This window comes from Fulmarus glacialis, unplaced genomic scaffold, assembly GCF_000690835.1.
Source record: "Fulmarus glacialis isolate BGI_N327 unplaced genomic scaffold, ASM69083v1 scaffold8862, whole genome shotgun sequence".
Lineage (NCBI taxonomy): Eukaryota > Metazoa > Chordata > Aves > Procellariiformes > Procellariidae > Fulmarus > Fulmarus glacialis.
Genome location: NW_009197118.1, coordinates 1 through 18,507, shown reverse-complemented (window position 1 = coordinate 18,507; position 18,507 = coordinate 1). Strand labels below are relative to the sequence as shown.

At 36.6% G+C, this 18,507-nt stretch overlaps 1 protein-coding gene across 1 annotated transcript; it reads right to left on the bottom strand.

The window, feature by feature from the left end:
• Positions 1-4,090: 4,090 nt before the first annotated feature.
• On the bottom strand, positions 4,091-16,485 carry TRAM1 (translocation associated membrane protein 1; the record flags this gene model as incomplete). Its single annotated transcript, XM_009572419.1, has 10 exons — positions 4,091-4,961; positions 8,226-8,386; positions 9,361-9,504; positions 10,113-10,217; positions 10,307-10,377; positions 14,091-14,175; positions 14,458-14,516; positions 15,374-15,490; positions 15,690-15,811; positions 16,401-16,485. Coding segments are annotated over 10 exons (1,023 nt in total), but the record flags the coding sequence as incomplete, so codon positions are not given.
• Positions 16,486-18,507: the final 2,022 nt, after the last annotated feature.

Genomic DNA, 18,507 nt, shown 5'->3' with positions numbered 1-18,507 from the left:
AGATCCTAAACTGAGTAGTTCAGAGAGCAATGGCAGGAGGGGATACCCACCAGACATCCACCACAACAACCTACAGTATAAAAAAAACCCAAAACACCAAGCATGGGCTAATCCAGTGCTCTAAAGATAATCCACAACTAACAACGTGAGAAATTACAATAGGATAAGCAGATGATAACTGACATCAGTTCTTTGAAGAGTCTTACTCTTTTGAAAGGATCTCCTAAATTCTCCCCAAGCCTTAATTTTGTAGGACATTCTTATACTCTGCACAGGAAGTAACCTAAGTATTTGCATAACAAGATGACTATTACTACAGCCTCCAGGCTTTAAACCACAGCCCCCTGGAACGCAGTATCTCTGTATGCAGGCTCTCATTGGCCTGTAAACGTTACAAATATCATGACTGTCTCTACTTGGTGTTCACGTCCCTTCAATACTGACATTTTCCACAGAGGACAATTAGGACAGCAATGACCAACACTGCATAGGGAGCCTATTGAAGCTGCCAGTCTCCATCTTCTACAACACAGGCCCAAAGGGCTGAGTCACAAACGGAACCAAACCCAACTATGACCTAGGAATCAGCTGGTGAACTTCTTGAAAACAGGGAAACAAAATAAGAGAAACCAAACAACCCTCCCCTCCACGTACCTAGACAGGCATACAGCGCAATCCTTGCAAAGCTCTCTGGAAGACCTACTTCAATAAAGGGTTCATGTGGAGAAAAAAACAATCCCACACCAAAAAGCAAAAAACCTGCAGTTTCCTGGCTGTTAAGGAAAGTAATCTTGTTTTCTTGATCCAAGAGAAACTACATTTTCAGAATTCCTATTTCTACACCACCATTATCATCTTGCTCTGCTTGGAAACCCCAAAACTATGACTGATAAAAGGTATCTCAGTACAGTAAAGCATAATGAGTATTTCCCCTCCGCCCACAATATCTGACAAAAATCCATTACACTTGAACAGTTTGGCACGTAGGAGCTACCAAATAGACCAGCTCTCTTCTGGTATTGATGACTGGAAGTCCTCCAGTGAGATCTCCCAACTCACACTGTAATCTAGTGTAATTTTCAACCAAATGCACAATTGAAAGGGGTAGCTGCCTTAGAGTTTGATTCACCTTTTCCCTGCATCTTTTCTTTTTGCTTATACATAAATACTTGAGTACCTCCAGGATTACTATCAGGCTTTTCCAACCAGTGGAAAAGCAGCTAAGCAAACAAGCTAGTTTTCAGCCGCACAAGCTCCCTGATCTAGTTCACCATGCAACCAGAAAGGCTTGTGCTAGACAAGGCAAGGGACAGAACCCCAATTCTGGCAGCAATCTACATTACTTTCATCTTAGCTGACCATGGAAATGCTCCCTTCCCTTTAATATCAAGTTTTGCCCAACAAAATCACCTCAGGTGCAGTTAGTCAGAAATCTGCAAAGAGCAAAAGGACTGCAGATGTGTATTAACCCTTTTTACAGAAGTCCGATTACTTGTACCAAAGCACCACACTGGTTATTACAATTCTGGGTAATGTAACTCCATAAACACAACTAAAATTTTCAAAGAAAAAAGCATTTAGGAAAAATATCAAATGCTTACCAATAACTATTGATTTTCTAAATGCATTATCCCAACATACTTAATTTACTTTCAGCATATTCTAACGTCAGTAGAAATAGCCTATGCATTTTCTCTGCACAGCAAATCCTTTGATCATTCCTAAGTTTGGGCATGGGATCACCCGAAAAAAAGTATTTCCAAAGAGCCACGTTCATGAATAATTCACACAGGAGAAATCAATCTTTGCAACTAGTCAAGAGGAGAAAACGTCCAGATAAAAACAAAAACTCTGAAAATTAATTTCAGCTGCTCCGCATTCCTTGTTTGTACTTTGAAGTTACATATAATTACTTAGTAAAAGTAAAATACTGGTTTTGATAGTAGATTCTGGCACACAAACCAAACACATATTTGGGGCAGGGGGAAAGGCTTGAAATCATCTGTTGTAAGTCTTGAAAAGTTCTGACAGGATGGGGCAGGGAAGAGGGGGATTAAGAAAAAAAAAAACAAACCCAACAAACCCTATCCACAGTCTGTACGAATTACTCAATTCAAATCCATCTACACGGACAAAGCCTTGTCTTTGTGGGACCTGGTAATTGACCAGGAAAAATTACTACAGCCTAAACAAAAATTATTTTATTAGGCATAGGAATATAATGATGAGCTCTTCAGACATTTCCATTTCTAATTTTCCTGATTCCCTAATGAAGAAAACATGATTAGACAACTAATCTTCCTCCAGGTTACTGAATCCCAGATTACAGAGAGCCAAAATGCAGTAACATTTGAAAATCAGTTTTAACCAATTCAAAAGAAGTTATCCAGGCAAACAATAATCTTATGCCAAAACAAGTAATATCAAACTGGAAATAGAAGTCTCAAAATCTTCTAAATTCTTGGGTTTCCACCCCAAAATTAATTTAGAAAATTAAAAATTCCTGCTTTTGCCTCATCCAAAATGATAAATAGACAAAAGATACTGGCTTTCAACACTCTATCCAAATTCTAGAACAACTGAAGTTATTCTCTATTACTTGGCAGAAAGCAACAACTCCTATAAGGCAAGGATGAAGATTAAGCCATTGTGGAAACCAAAGTGATTTTTTTTAAAAGTCCAAAGGCCGAGAACATCCATAAGGCCAAAAGGAGACAAACAGCCATGTCAGTATTAACAGGTAAAAATATACTCTTTTGAAGTTTTTGGAAGTGAACCTGAAGTTTACATTTCAAGACTACTGTGCCAAAGAATGAGGTTTACAAGAAACAGTTTGCCGCAGGGAAAAAACTATTACAATCCTCAGACTCCAGTAAGTCTTAAAGATCTCAAGCAGTACCTTAAAAGCTCCCTTCATAATTTGTTCCTCCACCCTTTATGATTTCGACAGCCCCAGTACAACCAGGTATCACAAGCAAACAGATTTAGAGTCAAAGTACCAGACTAGAAACTTTAAAAATTTGCCCCTTTTGGCTTAAGGTGCAACTTGAGAGCAAGGCACACAGAATCTATGAAGGTCTTCTTAGAAACATCAGACACTGAACATGATTTTGTGCAGCATTTAATGTATGCAATTCCCTCAAAATTTCTGAGTTCCAATTTTCCAGTTTCATGGTCAGATCAGATAGATTCACAGTTTCACCACTTGAATTTTATTTATTCAAATCAAGACATGGTATAGTTACTTCCACTGAAGCAGACTGAGCATATTACAGGGCATGTTGCCCCAGAGTTCACAAGCTAAGCAAGTCCAAGTCTGTCAAGTCCACTTCAGGAGCTGTGAAGCAAGTACTCGGGAACTGTGACTGAAATTAGCCGAAACATATAATAAATTATACTGCAATAACTCTAAATAGCACTAAACGATTGAAGAATGGATAGTTACTTGTAGTGAAGATTTTGTACTAGAAACTTTTGTTCTGTATAGTAAGCAACTGAACCGTAGAAGATACAGAATGCAGATTTATTATTTTGTTGGGTATAAACTCAAATATAGTAACAGTTTTTAATTAAAACTATTTTATTTATCAGCTTGATTGCTCATAATTACTCCTCTCAATCAATAAGCAGTCCAATAATTGGGTTAACTTGGAAGACTAATTTAGCAACTTAAGACTGAATTAAATCTCTAACTCATTCTCAAGTGAAATGGGTTGAATTATACCCATTACAAAAGGGTACAGAGGAAACATTAACGGCATGTTAAACTGGAAAATTAACTGGACAAAGCTTCACATTTAATACAATTATGAAAGATAATGGAAAAAGTCTTAAATTGAGATTTTTCCAGTCGTAGCAAAGGGCACAATAAATCAGTTTTAAGAAGTTGTAGCTTTTAAATATTTTTTCATAAAAATATATATAGGAGAAATCAAACTATTTCCTAACAGAGGTGAAACAAAGCAAAGCAGTTAGAATAAAGGAATGTTTCTCATAACTTGATCCATTTATCTAATAAATTCCCTCTTCATGGAGCATTAAGTGCCTCCTAAAACAAACACAACACCACATTGTAAGAACCTCCACCCTCTAAAATCAGACAGACAAGTTTTCAAAGGTCCAACGCACACTAATTCTCCAAGATACCTACGCTTTAAAAGCACAGATAGGAGTTAACAGTGCTACTCAGATCAACTTTCTATGACCATACACGCTCCCTTCTAATTTTCAAGTGCTAAAGCTGTATCTCAAAAAGGTTTTTTGTTCCTCGTAAGAGATTTCTAACCAACAAACAATAAGACTCTGCAACATTTCCAATTGGTTCAGTTTTGTTTTAATGATATGGGGCAATTCTTAGAGTAGACATTGTGTAGCTAACAACTACAAAATAAAGAGGTTTATCGGTGTGGTCTCAGAATCCCAATTTGAACTGTAAATTTGAATCAAGATAATGAACTGAAAAGCCAGAGTATCTGAAAATGCATACTAAGTTTTTACTTCAATTTTGCAATACTTCTTGAAGAACTTGGAAAACGTGAAGTTGGTAAAACAGTATGTGTATCACCAAGATTACAAAAACTGGAAGGAAATAATATGTTGCAACAGTGATCCTCATTAAGTGAAGTTATTTCATCACAATAAATGTTTTTAAAAGTGTCAATGTTATTTAAAAAGTGTTGTATCCCCCCACCCAAGTATTTGAAGACAGATAAACCGTTTTCCTTAGTCAAAATGGCTTTTAAAAAAAGTTTCTCAAAACAACAGCAATAATCAAAACCCATGAATCGTGTTTTCTTTAATCCATAACATCTCTAGTGCTGAAGGGCCATCCATGTAAAAAGCAGATTCTTTGGGGACATTAGTCAATTAACTTAATAAAACCCAGTTTTACGAGGATTTATCCTTCCTGCTACGAGGCGAGTCTGCTCCATTTGAGGTCACTGTTCCATTTATTCCATTTTCTAGAAAAAAAAAGAAAACATTTTTCAAATACAATGAGACGCTTTATATTTTATTACATTTTTGTAGGTCCTATACAAGCAGTCTTTTAACTTCTTTTCTCATGTATCTTCTTTGTTAAACCTCATCATTATCATTCATAATGCAACAGTATAATGAAGCCTTTACAAAGTGCAAAATTTAAAGTTTACTACGATAAAGTCCAGTTTCCTGACATGGACAGACACTGAAATGTGCTCATTATATACATCTAGACTGAAAATCAAGACCAGCTTAAAAAGTAAAATACCCAACGTGTAGATGAGACTGTCCTGTGAAATTTTGGAGACACACAGTATACACACAATTCCCTGGTATAGGTCTTTATTGTTTATCCCACCTATTTCATGTTTTAATTCTTGCTAAAATTACACTCCTTCACTTAACCTTTACAAGCTTTTCATATATATAGGAAATCTTTATATACACATACACACACAATTTTTTAAGTATATACGTTAACATATACAATTCATTTATGTTCTGATGAAGATATTTATTAGGTAGGATTGACAGAAGTAAAACACTAGTTAGATTTGAGATGAGTATATGTACATGGAAAGAGTTCAGGCACAAGACCAGGCACCTATCTAAGAAGACAAAGCAAGAACATGTTACCAGCTGCAACTCTCTATTTCTATCCCACTTCTGGGCCAACTTAAAGGTCTCAAGAGTACAAGCACCTTGAGGTCTCAATCTGTACAAGTACCACAGTGACTATTCGATAGCAAAAATTTTCCCTGGAACAATGACCCACAATCTATGGATTTATAATGCACACAACTTACAGTAAAATGGAGCAACATGATACCATTGTGAACTACAAGTATCCCCTTTATTCAGTGTCACCACAACCCAAGGCAGCAGAGATGTTTCCTGACAGTAACCATATTTATAAAACAGATCTGAAGAGCAGGGTTCATAGCCAGCTATAATGCTTGCTGCTTAACATCGCTGCTCCAACTTACAGTATCATTCTGACTTCAAGCAACCATTGTGGGTTTTTTGTACAAATAACTGGCTAAATTAATGTTTTCCATCTGCAGATGTGTTGCCACACAAGAGTGTGGCCAATCCACAAAACCAACTGTTCTCCCTTTTTCCCCCACTACACCCAAATGCTCCCATTTATGCAAAAAAAGCGACTAAAAAAAAAAAAAAAAAAATCAGAAACATACATGAGAATGAGACCAGACACCGGCCCAGTTAGTCACATAGGAACAGTCAAAGTCTATCCAACATATTTGGTTGTAAATGACACACCATTTTAAGCCTACATAAGGTAGTCTTTGGATACTTTTCAAAAAGTTTGTGTTATTCTTAAATCAAGAAGCTTACAAACAATGAGCTAGACCCAAGCCAGCTAACTGAAATCATATTTTCTTAAACAGTTAAGTCAAAACAAGTGAAAGTAAAACAAAGAACAAGAATCAGCATGTGCCTGGGTACCCCACCTACATCACCAGTAGGATTTTTCTACTGTCATTTCTTGCTTTTGGCACAGTCTAAAAGTAACACATTTCATTGTGCCCTGGCTCCCCAAAATCCATCCAACCACAAAAAAAGAAAAGAAAAAAAAAAAAAAAAAGACTGTTTTAAACTGTTTAATTGCATATATTACTCTTTTAAAAACACTGTCTTGCTGCATCCTGTGCGAGTGTTCTGAACAGATAACATTACAGGAATCTTCAAAACAGAAGAATGTGAAACAACACTAACCTTTCAGATTTTAAAGTTCTTTTCTTTCCATTTAAAATAAGCTGTAAAATTCCCCAGTCTTTAAAACAGGCATAACTCAATTATTTTGTGAATTAAACCACAAGTCCAATTAACTGCCTTTTTCACTATTCGTTTACCACTTGCAAGTCTCCACTGAAGTTGGGTGAAAACCAGCAAATTCACCAAATTAGATGAATGAAATAGTTTTAAAAGATTTTGAAAAGCTACTACATTTTTGACTCACTGATTGAAATGCCATTTAAGTTTATGCTTTAAAAATATTTGTCATAGAAGATTTAAATTAATTCCACAAAAAACCTAGTAAGACACAATGAACATGAAGCTCTGATTAAGTAGGACATCTACATAGGAAACTACCTTCAATCAATTAAAAAAAGTCCAACTGGATTTTCTGATGAAAACAAAAAAACCCCAACAATACAGAAAAGCCAAGTTGTGATAATTACAAATCATCAAAAGGGAGTACAGAAACACTCTAAAGCACATGATTTTATTAAAAAAGAAACCCGAAAAAAACCCCAAACCAAAACAAATCACTGAATTGATCTCTGACCACAAACCTTAGTTCTCAGGGCAAATGATCTTCACACACGGTTACATTCAATAGATCAGAAAGTGGAACAGGTTGGCAATACATGATTGGTGGCAAAGGATCATGCTGAAATAAGCTTTTGAAATGACTCAAGCAGTTTTTTCAAAAAAGTGTGGAAGTTATTCAAGCTAGCAATTAAATATACAGAAGTTTAACTGTTGGTACAACACACATACTGAAGTGTGGGGATTTTTTTTTTTAATAGAGCACATAATTTTCCTTGGAGGAAGAAGCATTTCGTTCATCTTTCATGCCCTTTCCATAAAAAAAGTGTGACATAATCAAGAAGTCAAACCTGCAGTCATTAGTTCATTTCCAAATGCTTCTACACAGGTTTAGAGTAGTAAGTAGTTAACAATCTCCCCTTAAAAGAAGTATCAAAATTTTGTTTTTAGTAAAAACAGTCCAATATAAGCTTTGGATCATTTTACTGGATCATCAAACCATCTCCTTGCCCTAAAACCTCAGAGCTTAGTGGCAATAAAAAACAAGCTTGAAATCAATTGCAAGAAAAATTTGGAAGTAATTGATTGTGAGAACAGATCTAAAAATGTGTCTGTTTCCTTTTATAAGGGAACAAAACATAAGCATGACATATTTTGCTCAAGTAATAAAATTAGACATAATAACAATCTCATGTTGCATTAACAAAAGAAATGGTAATTCCTTCAGTCAATTAGAAGAGAAAAATCAAACAATTAATATATAGTGAATTTTTTTAATTAAAAAAAAACAATCCACAACAATATTCACCAATATTGTTTTTGTAACCAAGTCATCTCACTTGCAACTGAAACATAAAATGTTTCTTTAGTAATTATATTAAAAAAAGGCTCACCATTACCTAAAGTTGTTTTTGAGAAGTCAAGGCAACAGAAAAACCGAAAATACAAACCTCTCTCTTTTCTGGAGGTCTTTCCTTTAGCTGTTACAAACTTCTTTTTCACTGACTGAGGCTGAGAAGAAGAATGCTCTCTCCACCTCCGAAGCTGGAAATTAATGAACTTCCACATCATAAATGCTTGAGCCATGCAGATGGAGGCTAGCACACTGATTCTAGAAACAAAACACAGGTAAAAGTTTATCAGTAAGTTTATCTCATTATTCAAATAGAAAAGGAAAGCAGAACACCACCTCAGATAGTTTTTATATGTCATAAACTGCCTTTTTACTCAAGTTCCTCAAACACATTAGAGTGATTCCTTCTAGATAACATGAATTTGTAAAAGTTCAAGGTTGGGCATTTTTTTTGTGTGTGTGTGTTTCCCCCCGTCCTCCTAGCAATATCCATTTTCTAAGCCATGCAAGAGTTAGCTCACACAGGGCAACTGGACTTAGCACAGCTGAACAAAACTAGATACACAGTGAGAGTGAGGTCTTTGCCCCTCCATCAAAACTGGGAAGCACTACTTTTCTTTCCTGCTTTCTCCTTTCTCAGTATTACTCTCAAGATACCACGTAGTAACAGCTGAAAATGGTTTAAGACAGTCTTGCAGTTCTGAGTATCAATTCTGCAGGGTAATGCTGACATTGTCAATGTTTTAATAACTTCCTTTTCGGGATTTAATTCATAAAGAGGCCAGGTGGTTGGCTGAACATTCTGCATCACATAGCAGCAGTAGGAGCCATAATAAAGGCAGAGAAAGAAGTAGGAATCTTCAACCAGGACCAAAGATGCTCAGGGCATAATGCCTTGACCTCTACAGATAAACCCACTGCAACTATATCTATAATTCAATTCACTAACTCTAAAACATTTGAAAGTAATCTCTGTAATTGGACATTCCTTTTAATTCTGTTTTTTCTGACAAAAAATGAGTTATGGATTTCTCAGCTCTAGACTGTAAATTCTTCAATTCATTTCACTGTGCCTTGCAAGTTTGTTACAGAAGCTATTCCTATTGAACCTATCAGTTGCATGAAAACACCTAACCATTCAGAATTACTAGCATTAATACCATACCATTTATATTGTGTATTTAACACAAGTTTACAGCCCATGCTTAAGAACCGTTCAAAGTTTACTATACCTAACAGCCAGGATATTAAAGTTTCCAGTACTGAAATTCAGCTGCTGATCTTCTGCTCTTGCCAGTCCAAAGCCAAAAGTGAGGACTGAGAGAATCAAGGTGAGAAGCCTTCCCAAAACAAAAAGAACTGCCCACAGTGAAAATCTACAAAGAAAAACATCACAAACACGAAATGAATTTTCCGTTCACAACACAAGTACTAACAATGCAACTGTTTACTCTTCACCATGTGAATTCGTTTGAAATTTAAGAACTTACCTAAATTCATTATTTTGCACCTATCCTAGTCTTGTATTTCTAGTACTCACAGAAGACAAAAAGCAAGAAAAGCCCTGCCTCACTTTTGTAGAATCCTTTTCTACAAACCAAAAGTATGTTCCGAAAACTAATTTCAACTCAACGGAAAGTGCTTTCCATTACTATTAAAACATAAGCATGTTATTAGTTCCTATAGAACTGGCTCTATTAGCAACCTATGCTGTTCCTTTCTCTAAATTTTTTTTTTAATATTAGTACGTAGTGTAGGATTTTATTTCATTTTATACTGCTACTAACATTCAATTAAATAGGCAAATAAGGTAAAAAAAAAAAGGTTTTTTTTTTTAGAGATATAAATACTAAAACTAGTCTGGAGAACTGTGACCTGTAAGGAAACACCGTTTGAACTTTCTTGTAGTTTTGTTTTCTGGTTAGTTAAATGTACAAGTTTTGAGACAGAAATTACATTAATTTAAAAGATAAAGACTACTTACCCTTTCTGGTATCTTTCATCACTGAAGTAGAAAAGACGGGATATGTGGAAAAGAAATTCAACGAAGTAATGCAATACCAGAAGAACAAGTCCAAGATGGGTCAGACTATCAAAACAAATAAAACAAACATTCAGAAATGTTGTTAGATGTTTAAGTCAGCGAATGAAGCCAGCAAAAGTTTACAGTTGACTTACTTCAGGAGATAGGCTCCAGCAATATGAAAGAGATAAAGTCCAATGTAGACAATCTGGCGAAAGATATCTTCCTATTAGGAAGAAAAAAGTAATTATGCGTTACACACAATGTTATACATTATTGTACAATATTATATATTACTACAAACTATTCCTAGTCTTGGAAATTCTTCTTGGTTTATCAGCTACCTTAACGTGGCCTGTTCTGACATTGAATTACTCAGCCTAGACCATCTAATTCCACACATAACTTATTGCTTACTTACTAATAACATTCGGTATCTTAGACATACGCTATGTGAGAAAACACATCAAACATCAAAAAGATGCTTTTTAAAAGGACCTGTTTTTATTTGATATGACTACTGTGAATTTGTACTATTACAGTACTTGTTCGGTATTACTGTATCATCAGATAACTTTGTACAGTTGCACGTTTGCTGCCCATCAGATTCTGTCAGATTGCTACAGAAATAAAATAACAATTTATGAACCAAAATGAAAAGGTTTCCAAGTGTAGACACCTATTTTAAAAATTCAAGATCATCTAACATTCTGGCACACCGTTGCTGGCAAATACAGAGAAGAACGTTATTAACCAGTCACGCTGAGCCACATGGTCACACTTCAAGTTAGGTTTTAGCCAGCCCCATTCAATTGAACACTTCACGGAGACGAAATAATAAAAAGGGAGACACATGAATTCAGGTATAGACACACAGCACAATGAAAGCAGAAGGTGCCATCTGTGAAGAAAAGAATCACTAAAGTATGCTAGATCACAATAAAAATCTGTCTTGAAGAGGTATGCAGAGTACATTCAGTTGTGCTGAAGAAATTCCTACTTTTTGGAAAGATTCCCTAAACTTCAAGCAAGAGGCTCCAGCTTTGTCTTGTATACATGTAATGAAAAAAAGGCCTAAAAATTTAATCTTGTAAGATCTATGCTATGTTACGCAATACGCCACCTCAAAGCCAACAAAAGCACAGAATCAAACACTTGTGACAACAGCAAACCACACACACACACACAGAGTAAGAAAACAGATAGAGAAAGATCTACACTAAACGATCTGAAAGAAAACAAAAAAAATGAGTTCTTTCAGACAAATTAGCAAATAGTCAGTACAAATGCTCAGTTTCTCAAAGTACTACCAGGACGAGCCTTTTGCACTTTATCTTCAGAACTGAGGTAACATTTAAATAGCCCATGCTGCCTGCTTAGACAAACTGTCAGAGACTGAAGGCCTACTGGAATAACGCAGGTGGAGGTATACACTACTATACAGAAAGCTGAGTTAAGAACTTCTTGTCTACGTCAGCAGTGCAGACAACTAGACCTGAGTAAAAGCAGCCAGTTCCTTCAAGAAAAGGAATAAGGCAGAGAAGCCAAGATGGCAGAGGTTAAACTGTGGTGAAAGAAATATCAACTATGAACTTGCTAAAACAAATGAACTATCACTCTCAAAACTTAATGCAAAAGACAGAGGCCAAAATTCCAAGCAGTGACCCAGTAAAACACTACTATTCAAAATACAGCAGTTCTGCCATTTGTGACAGCTTTCATGAAATTATTAAAAAACTCCACACTTGGGATATGAAGTCAAATTCAAGAGATATCACTAGCGCAACATGGGAACATCAGCTGCAGTGTATCTGCAAAACATCAGTGTTTATACTGCACCTGATCGGCATGAAAACAAAGCATCTCATTACTATTTTCCCAAACCTCTTCTAGGCTCTAGAACAAAGACCTACAGTTACCTAACATGTATGTTTCATTTTCTTGAATAAAGCAGAACTCTGGCAGCAGATACGCAGTCTAGTTACAGAGCAACAACAGAATCACAGAATGGTATGGGCTGGAAGGGACCTTTATAGATCATCTAGTCCAACCCTTCCTGCCATGGGCAGGGACATCTTCAACTAGATCAGGTTGCTCAGAGCCCTGTCCAACCTGATGTTGAACACTTCCAATGAAGGGGTATCCACAAGTTCTCTGGGCAACCTGTTCCAGTGTCTCACCACCCTCAGCATAAAGAATTTCTTCCTATCTAACCTAAATCTACCCTCTTTCAGATTAAAATCATTGCTTCTTGTCCTGTCACTACAGGCCTTGATAAAAAGTCTTCCTCCATCTTTCTTATAAGCCCCCTTGAAATATTGAGAGGCCGCAATAAGGTCTTCCCAGAGCCTTCTTTTCTTCAGGCTGAACAACCGTAACTCTCAGCCTTTCTTCATAGGAGAGGTGTTCCATCCCTCTGATCATTTTTGTGGCCCTCCTCTGGACCCGCTCCAACAGGTCCATGTCTTTCCTGTGCTGAGGACTCCAGAGCTGGACGCAGTACTCCACGAGGGGTCTCACCAGAGCAGAGCAGAGGGGCAGAATCACTTCCCTCGACCTGCTGGCCATGCTTCTTTTTATGTAGTCCAGGATACGACTGGCTTTCTGGGCTGGAGGCGCACATTGCTGGCTCATGTCCAATTTTTTATCCCCCAGTACCCCCAAGTCCTTCTCGGCAGGGCTGCTCTCAATCCCTGTATTGCTGTTGGGGATTCCCATAACCTAGGTGCAGAACCTTGCACTTGGCCGTGCAGAACTTCATGAGGTTCATACGGGCCCACTCCTTTGACAAGATCCCTCTGGATCGCATCCCTTCCCTCAAGCAAACCAACCACACCACTCAGCTTGGTGTCATCTGCCAATTTGCTGAGGGTGCACTCGATCCCACTGTCTATGTCGTTGATGAAGATATTAAATAGCACTGGTCCCAGTATGGCCCCTTGAAGCACACCACTTGTTACTGGATTCCACTTGGACATTGAGCCACTGACTGTAACTCTTTGGAAGCAGCCATCCAGCCAGTTCTTTATCCATCTAACAGTCCATCCATCAAATCCATCTCTCTCCAATTTAGAGGTAAGAATGCTGTGGGGGACCATATCAAAAGTCTTAACAGAAGTTCAGGTAGATGGCATCAGTAGTTCTTCCCTCATCCACTGATGCAGTCACTCCACTGTAGAAGGCCACTAAATTAGTCAAGCATGATTTGCCCTTGGTGAAGCCATGTTGAAGGGTTTAAAACATAAAAGTTTAAAAAGGAAACTGCATATGCAAAATAAGCCTGAACAAAAACATGCAAAGAGACTACTTAAATTAGTCCAGGAAAGCAAAAAGCGTGCTACAAAAAATCTACAGTAAACTCAGTGTTTTGAGAACCCCAAGACAGAAAACTCTTACGGGGGAAAGGATGCTGTTAAAAATTGAGCATTGAAAAATCTCAATATACAACTTCTGCTGAGGACAGCGGTATTTAAATCAAATCCCAGAGTTAACATTCCTTGGATTTATCAAATTATTCACTGCTTATATTCTACACTTGTATCATGATTCATGAAGCAATTCTAGATTTCAATGAGACTATTCAGACTACTAATTACAAGAAACAAAAAAAAAAGAATTTGAAAAGAAAATCTCACATTCATTTGCTCAAGGGAAGATTCTTTTAGTAGATGAGAAACACTAATATTTTTTATTTACACAACAGATACACAGCGATTTTATTGCAGTTAGAAATACAGGATTTAACGGAAAAGAAAAAACGTACCTTCTCACGCGGACATTTGAGCACCCAAAATTCCATCAGGAAAAATGGGTAACACAAATAAGAACAGGGTAGGAAATCTAGGGTAACACATTACTCTGCAAGTCCAAAAGAAATTAACTATTCCACTGTTTGAGTCGTTTTGTTTGGAGTTATTTCGATTTACATTTTGAACTTACTTTTTTAGTTTTCTGAAAGTACAATTCTGGAAAAGCATGAAACCAGTATGCCAACTGTAAGATGTAGAAAAACTTCATTTGAAACCTGCACAATATAGAAAGAATTGAAGAATATTACTTATTAACAAAATCATTAAGACAAAAAAAGCTTGCAAAAACTTAATTCTTTAAATAACAGCCTACAGAAAGACAACTCTGTATGCTACAAATTGACAGAGAATCAAGTTCCTCCATAAATACAAGCAAAAATACATTAGTGACTGATGTAGTTTTACAGACTACTTATTCTACACAGGTGGTATGTGACACGCCCTGAGTTTAAAACACTCCCTCCTCTCCCCAACAATCCTCTAAGAAGAGGCCTTACGGAATCAGAGTGTGCGGATAGTCCCTCCACAGAGAGGTTGGATCTGATATATAGTTCTCCTAAAAAAAAACAAAGAACAAAAAACCCCAATAAATTTCAAAGATGTTACTTCCTACTCAGAAATAATGAATGAACATACATACATGTATGTATTTACGTATATGCACATGTGTACATACAAACATGCACACATCCACACACACACACATAAAAGCTGCAGATCAATACATTTCCTTTAAAAAAAAAAACAAAACAAAAAAACCAAAAGACAGCTGTATTGGCTTAGAAAAATAAAAAGCAACCAAACAAACCAAGTGTTCATTCAAGATAGAGTGTCCTTATGAGATCGAGGTTATTCCAGCATCACTACAGCCGTAAGTCTTCCCTTGAAAACTGCTGACAAGCTTTGAGCTTAACTAAGGAAAGTTTTTTCAGGAGCCATTATGTTAAGGGGGGAAAAAAAAAAAACCATCATACTCTTCCCCTTTTTTGAAACTAAGCTCATACACATACAGCCACTAGCAAAGAGCACGTCATCTGAAAGCACACACTCACCTGAGCTTACAGCAATCTGTCCATACACCCATTCCCTAGACCACCAAAATGCTATGTATGACGCTTTTTTCATGTTTATTTTACACTAATAAGCCAACACAGAAAAACTACAGAGAATGAAGTACCACAAAAGAGTTAAAAAGTTTTACCTTATTCAGTTGACAGTAAATCAAATTAACTCAGACTGAGCAACAGTAACACTATTGGACTTTAAACAACCCACACAGAATCCCTAAACTTGTCCCCCCTTTAATATTAAAACCAGCTAAAACCAGAAAAATAAGCCAAAAACTTATTTATCATCATCGTAAGTGAAGTTCTTGTAATCTCCTAATACAAACAGAAGAGAAATCATACTTACAGAGACAAGAATACTTGTTCCCCAAACACAGGAGAAAAGGTAGAATGCACTGAGTTGCCCAGACTCATTGAACTTGCTATGCTTTGTTTTTGAAAAGTGCATTTTCCTGTTAATTTTCTGAAATGGAAGTCCATTGTTATTTATATGCTGTAGTACTTAACATTTACCTGTTAACTGCATTAGAATATCTAAAAGTTTCAATATATGTTTTAACAGTTAAGAGTTTTAATGCAAAAGTTTACTTTTATTATTGTCTTAAAGTCTAATTAAAACATGACAATTATCTTGATGAAAGGAATTAATATTTTGTACTTACATCCAGCACGTACTCCTGAATTATAGCATGTATGATTATTGCTACAAGCATGTAAAAGAAAATCGTAGCCAAGTCTTTGATGCCATAGTGATAGAGAGAGATTGTTTCTGCAGATTGTTCTTCTGAAAGACAAAGAAAATTAACTGTTAGGCACCAATACAGTTTAGCGGCTAACAAGTTTGTTTCTCAAAGTGGAACCTTTCAGACAGAAGTAGTTTGTAGTCAGCTGAACAACTAGAAGTCAAATTAAACTGCCATCATAAGCTAGATCACTAGATTGTTTATAGTCATCTTTTCCATCACATCAAAACTAAATTTGGTTCTGGAAAGATGTACTATAAAAATGAAAACTTAAGTGCACTTAGGAAGCTTACCCAAATGCATTGAAAGGGGACTATAAAGTTATGTTGAACTGTCACACCGCTTCGACTAGTAAAGATTGTCACTTGCAAAACCAGAGTAAGAATTAATGTGAACTTATCTACCACTCAGATGGTGTTTTAACACGAATGATGAATCCAGCAGAACAGAAACACTGTCCCTAACCTAATTAATTAAAATGGAGTTTTACCAAAAATAAAGTGAAGTCCTTGAAAATTGCTTATTATCTATTCAAATTGACAAATTCACTTACCCTCAGTCTAAAAAGTACGGCATACTAATAATGTCCGAATACAGTGTCTCATAACTAACCTCCTGCAAAATACATACCTGTGGCAGGAATGGTAACATTATACTGAAGTGTAACAAAAATGACAGCTGCTTTTGCTGTAATCTGAAAGAGAAAAAACAAAAGTGCTATAAATTCTCACTGAAATAAACTGTATTAAACTGAAAACATTTGCCCATAGTTTTAGCACCCTTCCCCAGCGCGTTTGCCCCCTCCCATAAAACTGATCAACTTACACTGATCAACTGATCAACACCACTTCACCTGACTTTCCAAAGGCAGAACATATTGCATGATCTCTACAGGTTTGTTTTCAGAACACCCAATATCCTGAACGAAATATCCTCAAAAATGCTACTTACAAATAGTCTTTTCTACAACATTAAAATGAAAACACATGCTGCAATTCTTTCTCCAGTCCATACTGTATTATTACATTAACAAAATGTAAAATATAATGTAACCCCTAGACCATGATGCATGCAACAATGGCTGAGAATAAATTTCATTTAAAACTACTTTTTATTTGACAAAATTTGAAGGCCAGTATCATATTCATAAATCTGTGGGCGATTTGGAAAATGTGGACAGAAAAGGAGAAAAAAGAATGGAGAACAATTTCAAGCCAGCTGCATGCCAACTCAATACAATTAGCATTCTTTTGACCCTGGGGATCTTTTGGCAAAAAGTGTAAAACAAAAGAAATGAAATTTAGCAGTAGCGGTACTACCCCTTTATGATGGACAGTAAGAAAAAGCAGAATGAATTGGTGGGGGGGGAGGGGTGTTCTAAAGGCTTTTTTTTTGGGGGGTGGGGTGGTGGGGGGTGGTGGTGATACTCTAAAAACCTCAATAAATAAACAGGAGCACAAGTTCTTATCTGTCAATAAGCATAAATTAATTTTCAAATTTAACACATCTTTGTTGGATGCCAACATGAATCAACACGTCTTAACAGAGAGGGAAAAATAACCATGCTTTACAATATTTATGATCATTTCTCATTGCTATAAAAACCTACCATCCTTGTTGCGTTTATAGGACCAACAAAAAAAACCCAAAAAACCCCAAAATCCTTTATGAATCTTGGAAGGATACTTTGAGTATTTGAAGATAATGATTAGGTTACTACCAGCATTTACTATCATTCACAAGAAATAAGATTTATTTATTTTTAAAACTAGCGCTTTGTAAACAAGCCCTAGATTTTCTAGGAATCCCAGAATACACAGTAGACTGTTCACTCCATGTAACTTCAGGGAATCCAACTAGTTTGCCTGAATTAGTGAAGTTGCCTAGGGCTCCCTATTCATCAAGGGAGCCTTCAGAGGACAATTCAAAACGTTAGTCAATTCTGAACTGCCCTTTGAAGGCTCTGTCAGCTACTCACAAAGTCCTAATTCAGTTGCACAGTCAGGCAGCATAAACACCTTACCATACCAACATTAACCACAGCAGGTGATTTCCAAGACTTGTATCAAAGCATTTAAAAAATTGCAACAATCTTCTCAGCCATACCACATCTGTACCAACAAAGGCATACGGCCCTTCTACGCTGGGGTAGAAAACACCTCGGATTAAAAAAACTGGGAACAAACGAATTCAGCATATCCAATCCCCCCAAAACTTCCAACCCTACCAGTAATACTATAAATATAGTAAGCCAGAAGTAGACATAAAAGGTAATGGTTTAAGTCCATCTCTTTAACCTCAATCCCCAGAAAACCACCATATACGGGCAATGGTGATTTTTGATAGTAAACCCAAATGCAATAGCTTTCTTGGTCCGCCCTATTTTTTCTTTCCATAGAGATATTTTTTCCCTAACTCCACTGGCCTCTGAGCAGTATCAACAGCCAGATAAAATTATTCTGAAAACCATCCATATAAGATTACGGCCCACAGCTCTCAACAAATGGCTAAAATACCAAAAAGCCAGAAACATTTAGCCAACAAAAACGTAAGTGTCTTACTTTGACGGGACATAACTGAGAACGTTTTGGAAGTCACACAGGGAAACTACCTTTTCAGGTCTGTCGGAAGGTAACCGAGAAGAGCCCAAAAGGCACACTTTAGACCAGGAGCCAAGCTTCAGGTTCTGTTGTCCCCACGCACCCCTCCACCAGAGTTTACTAACTTTTCATGTCAT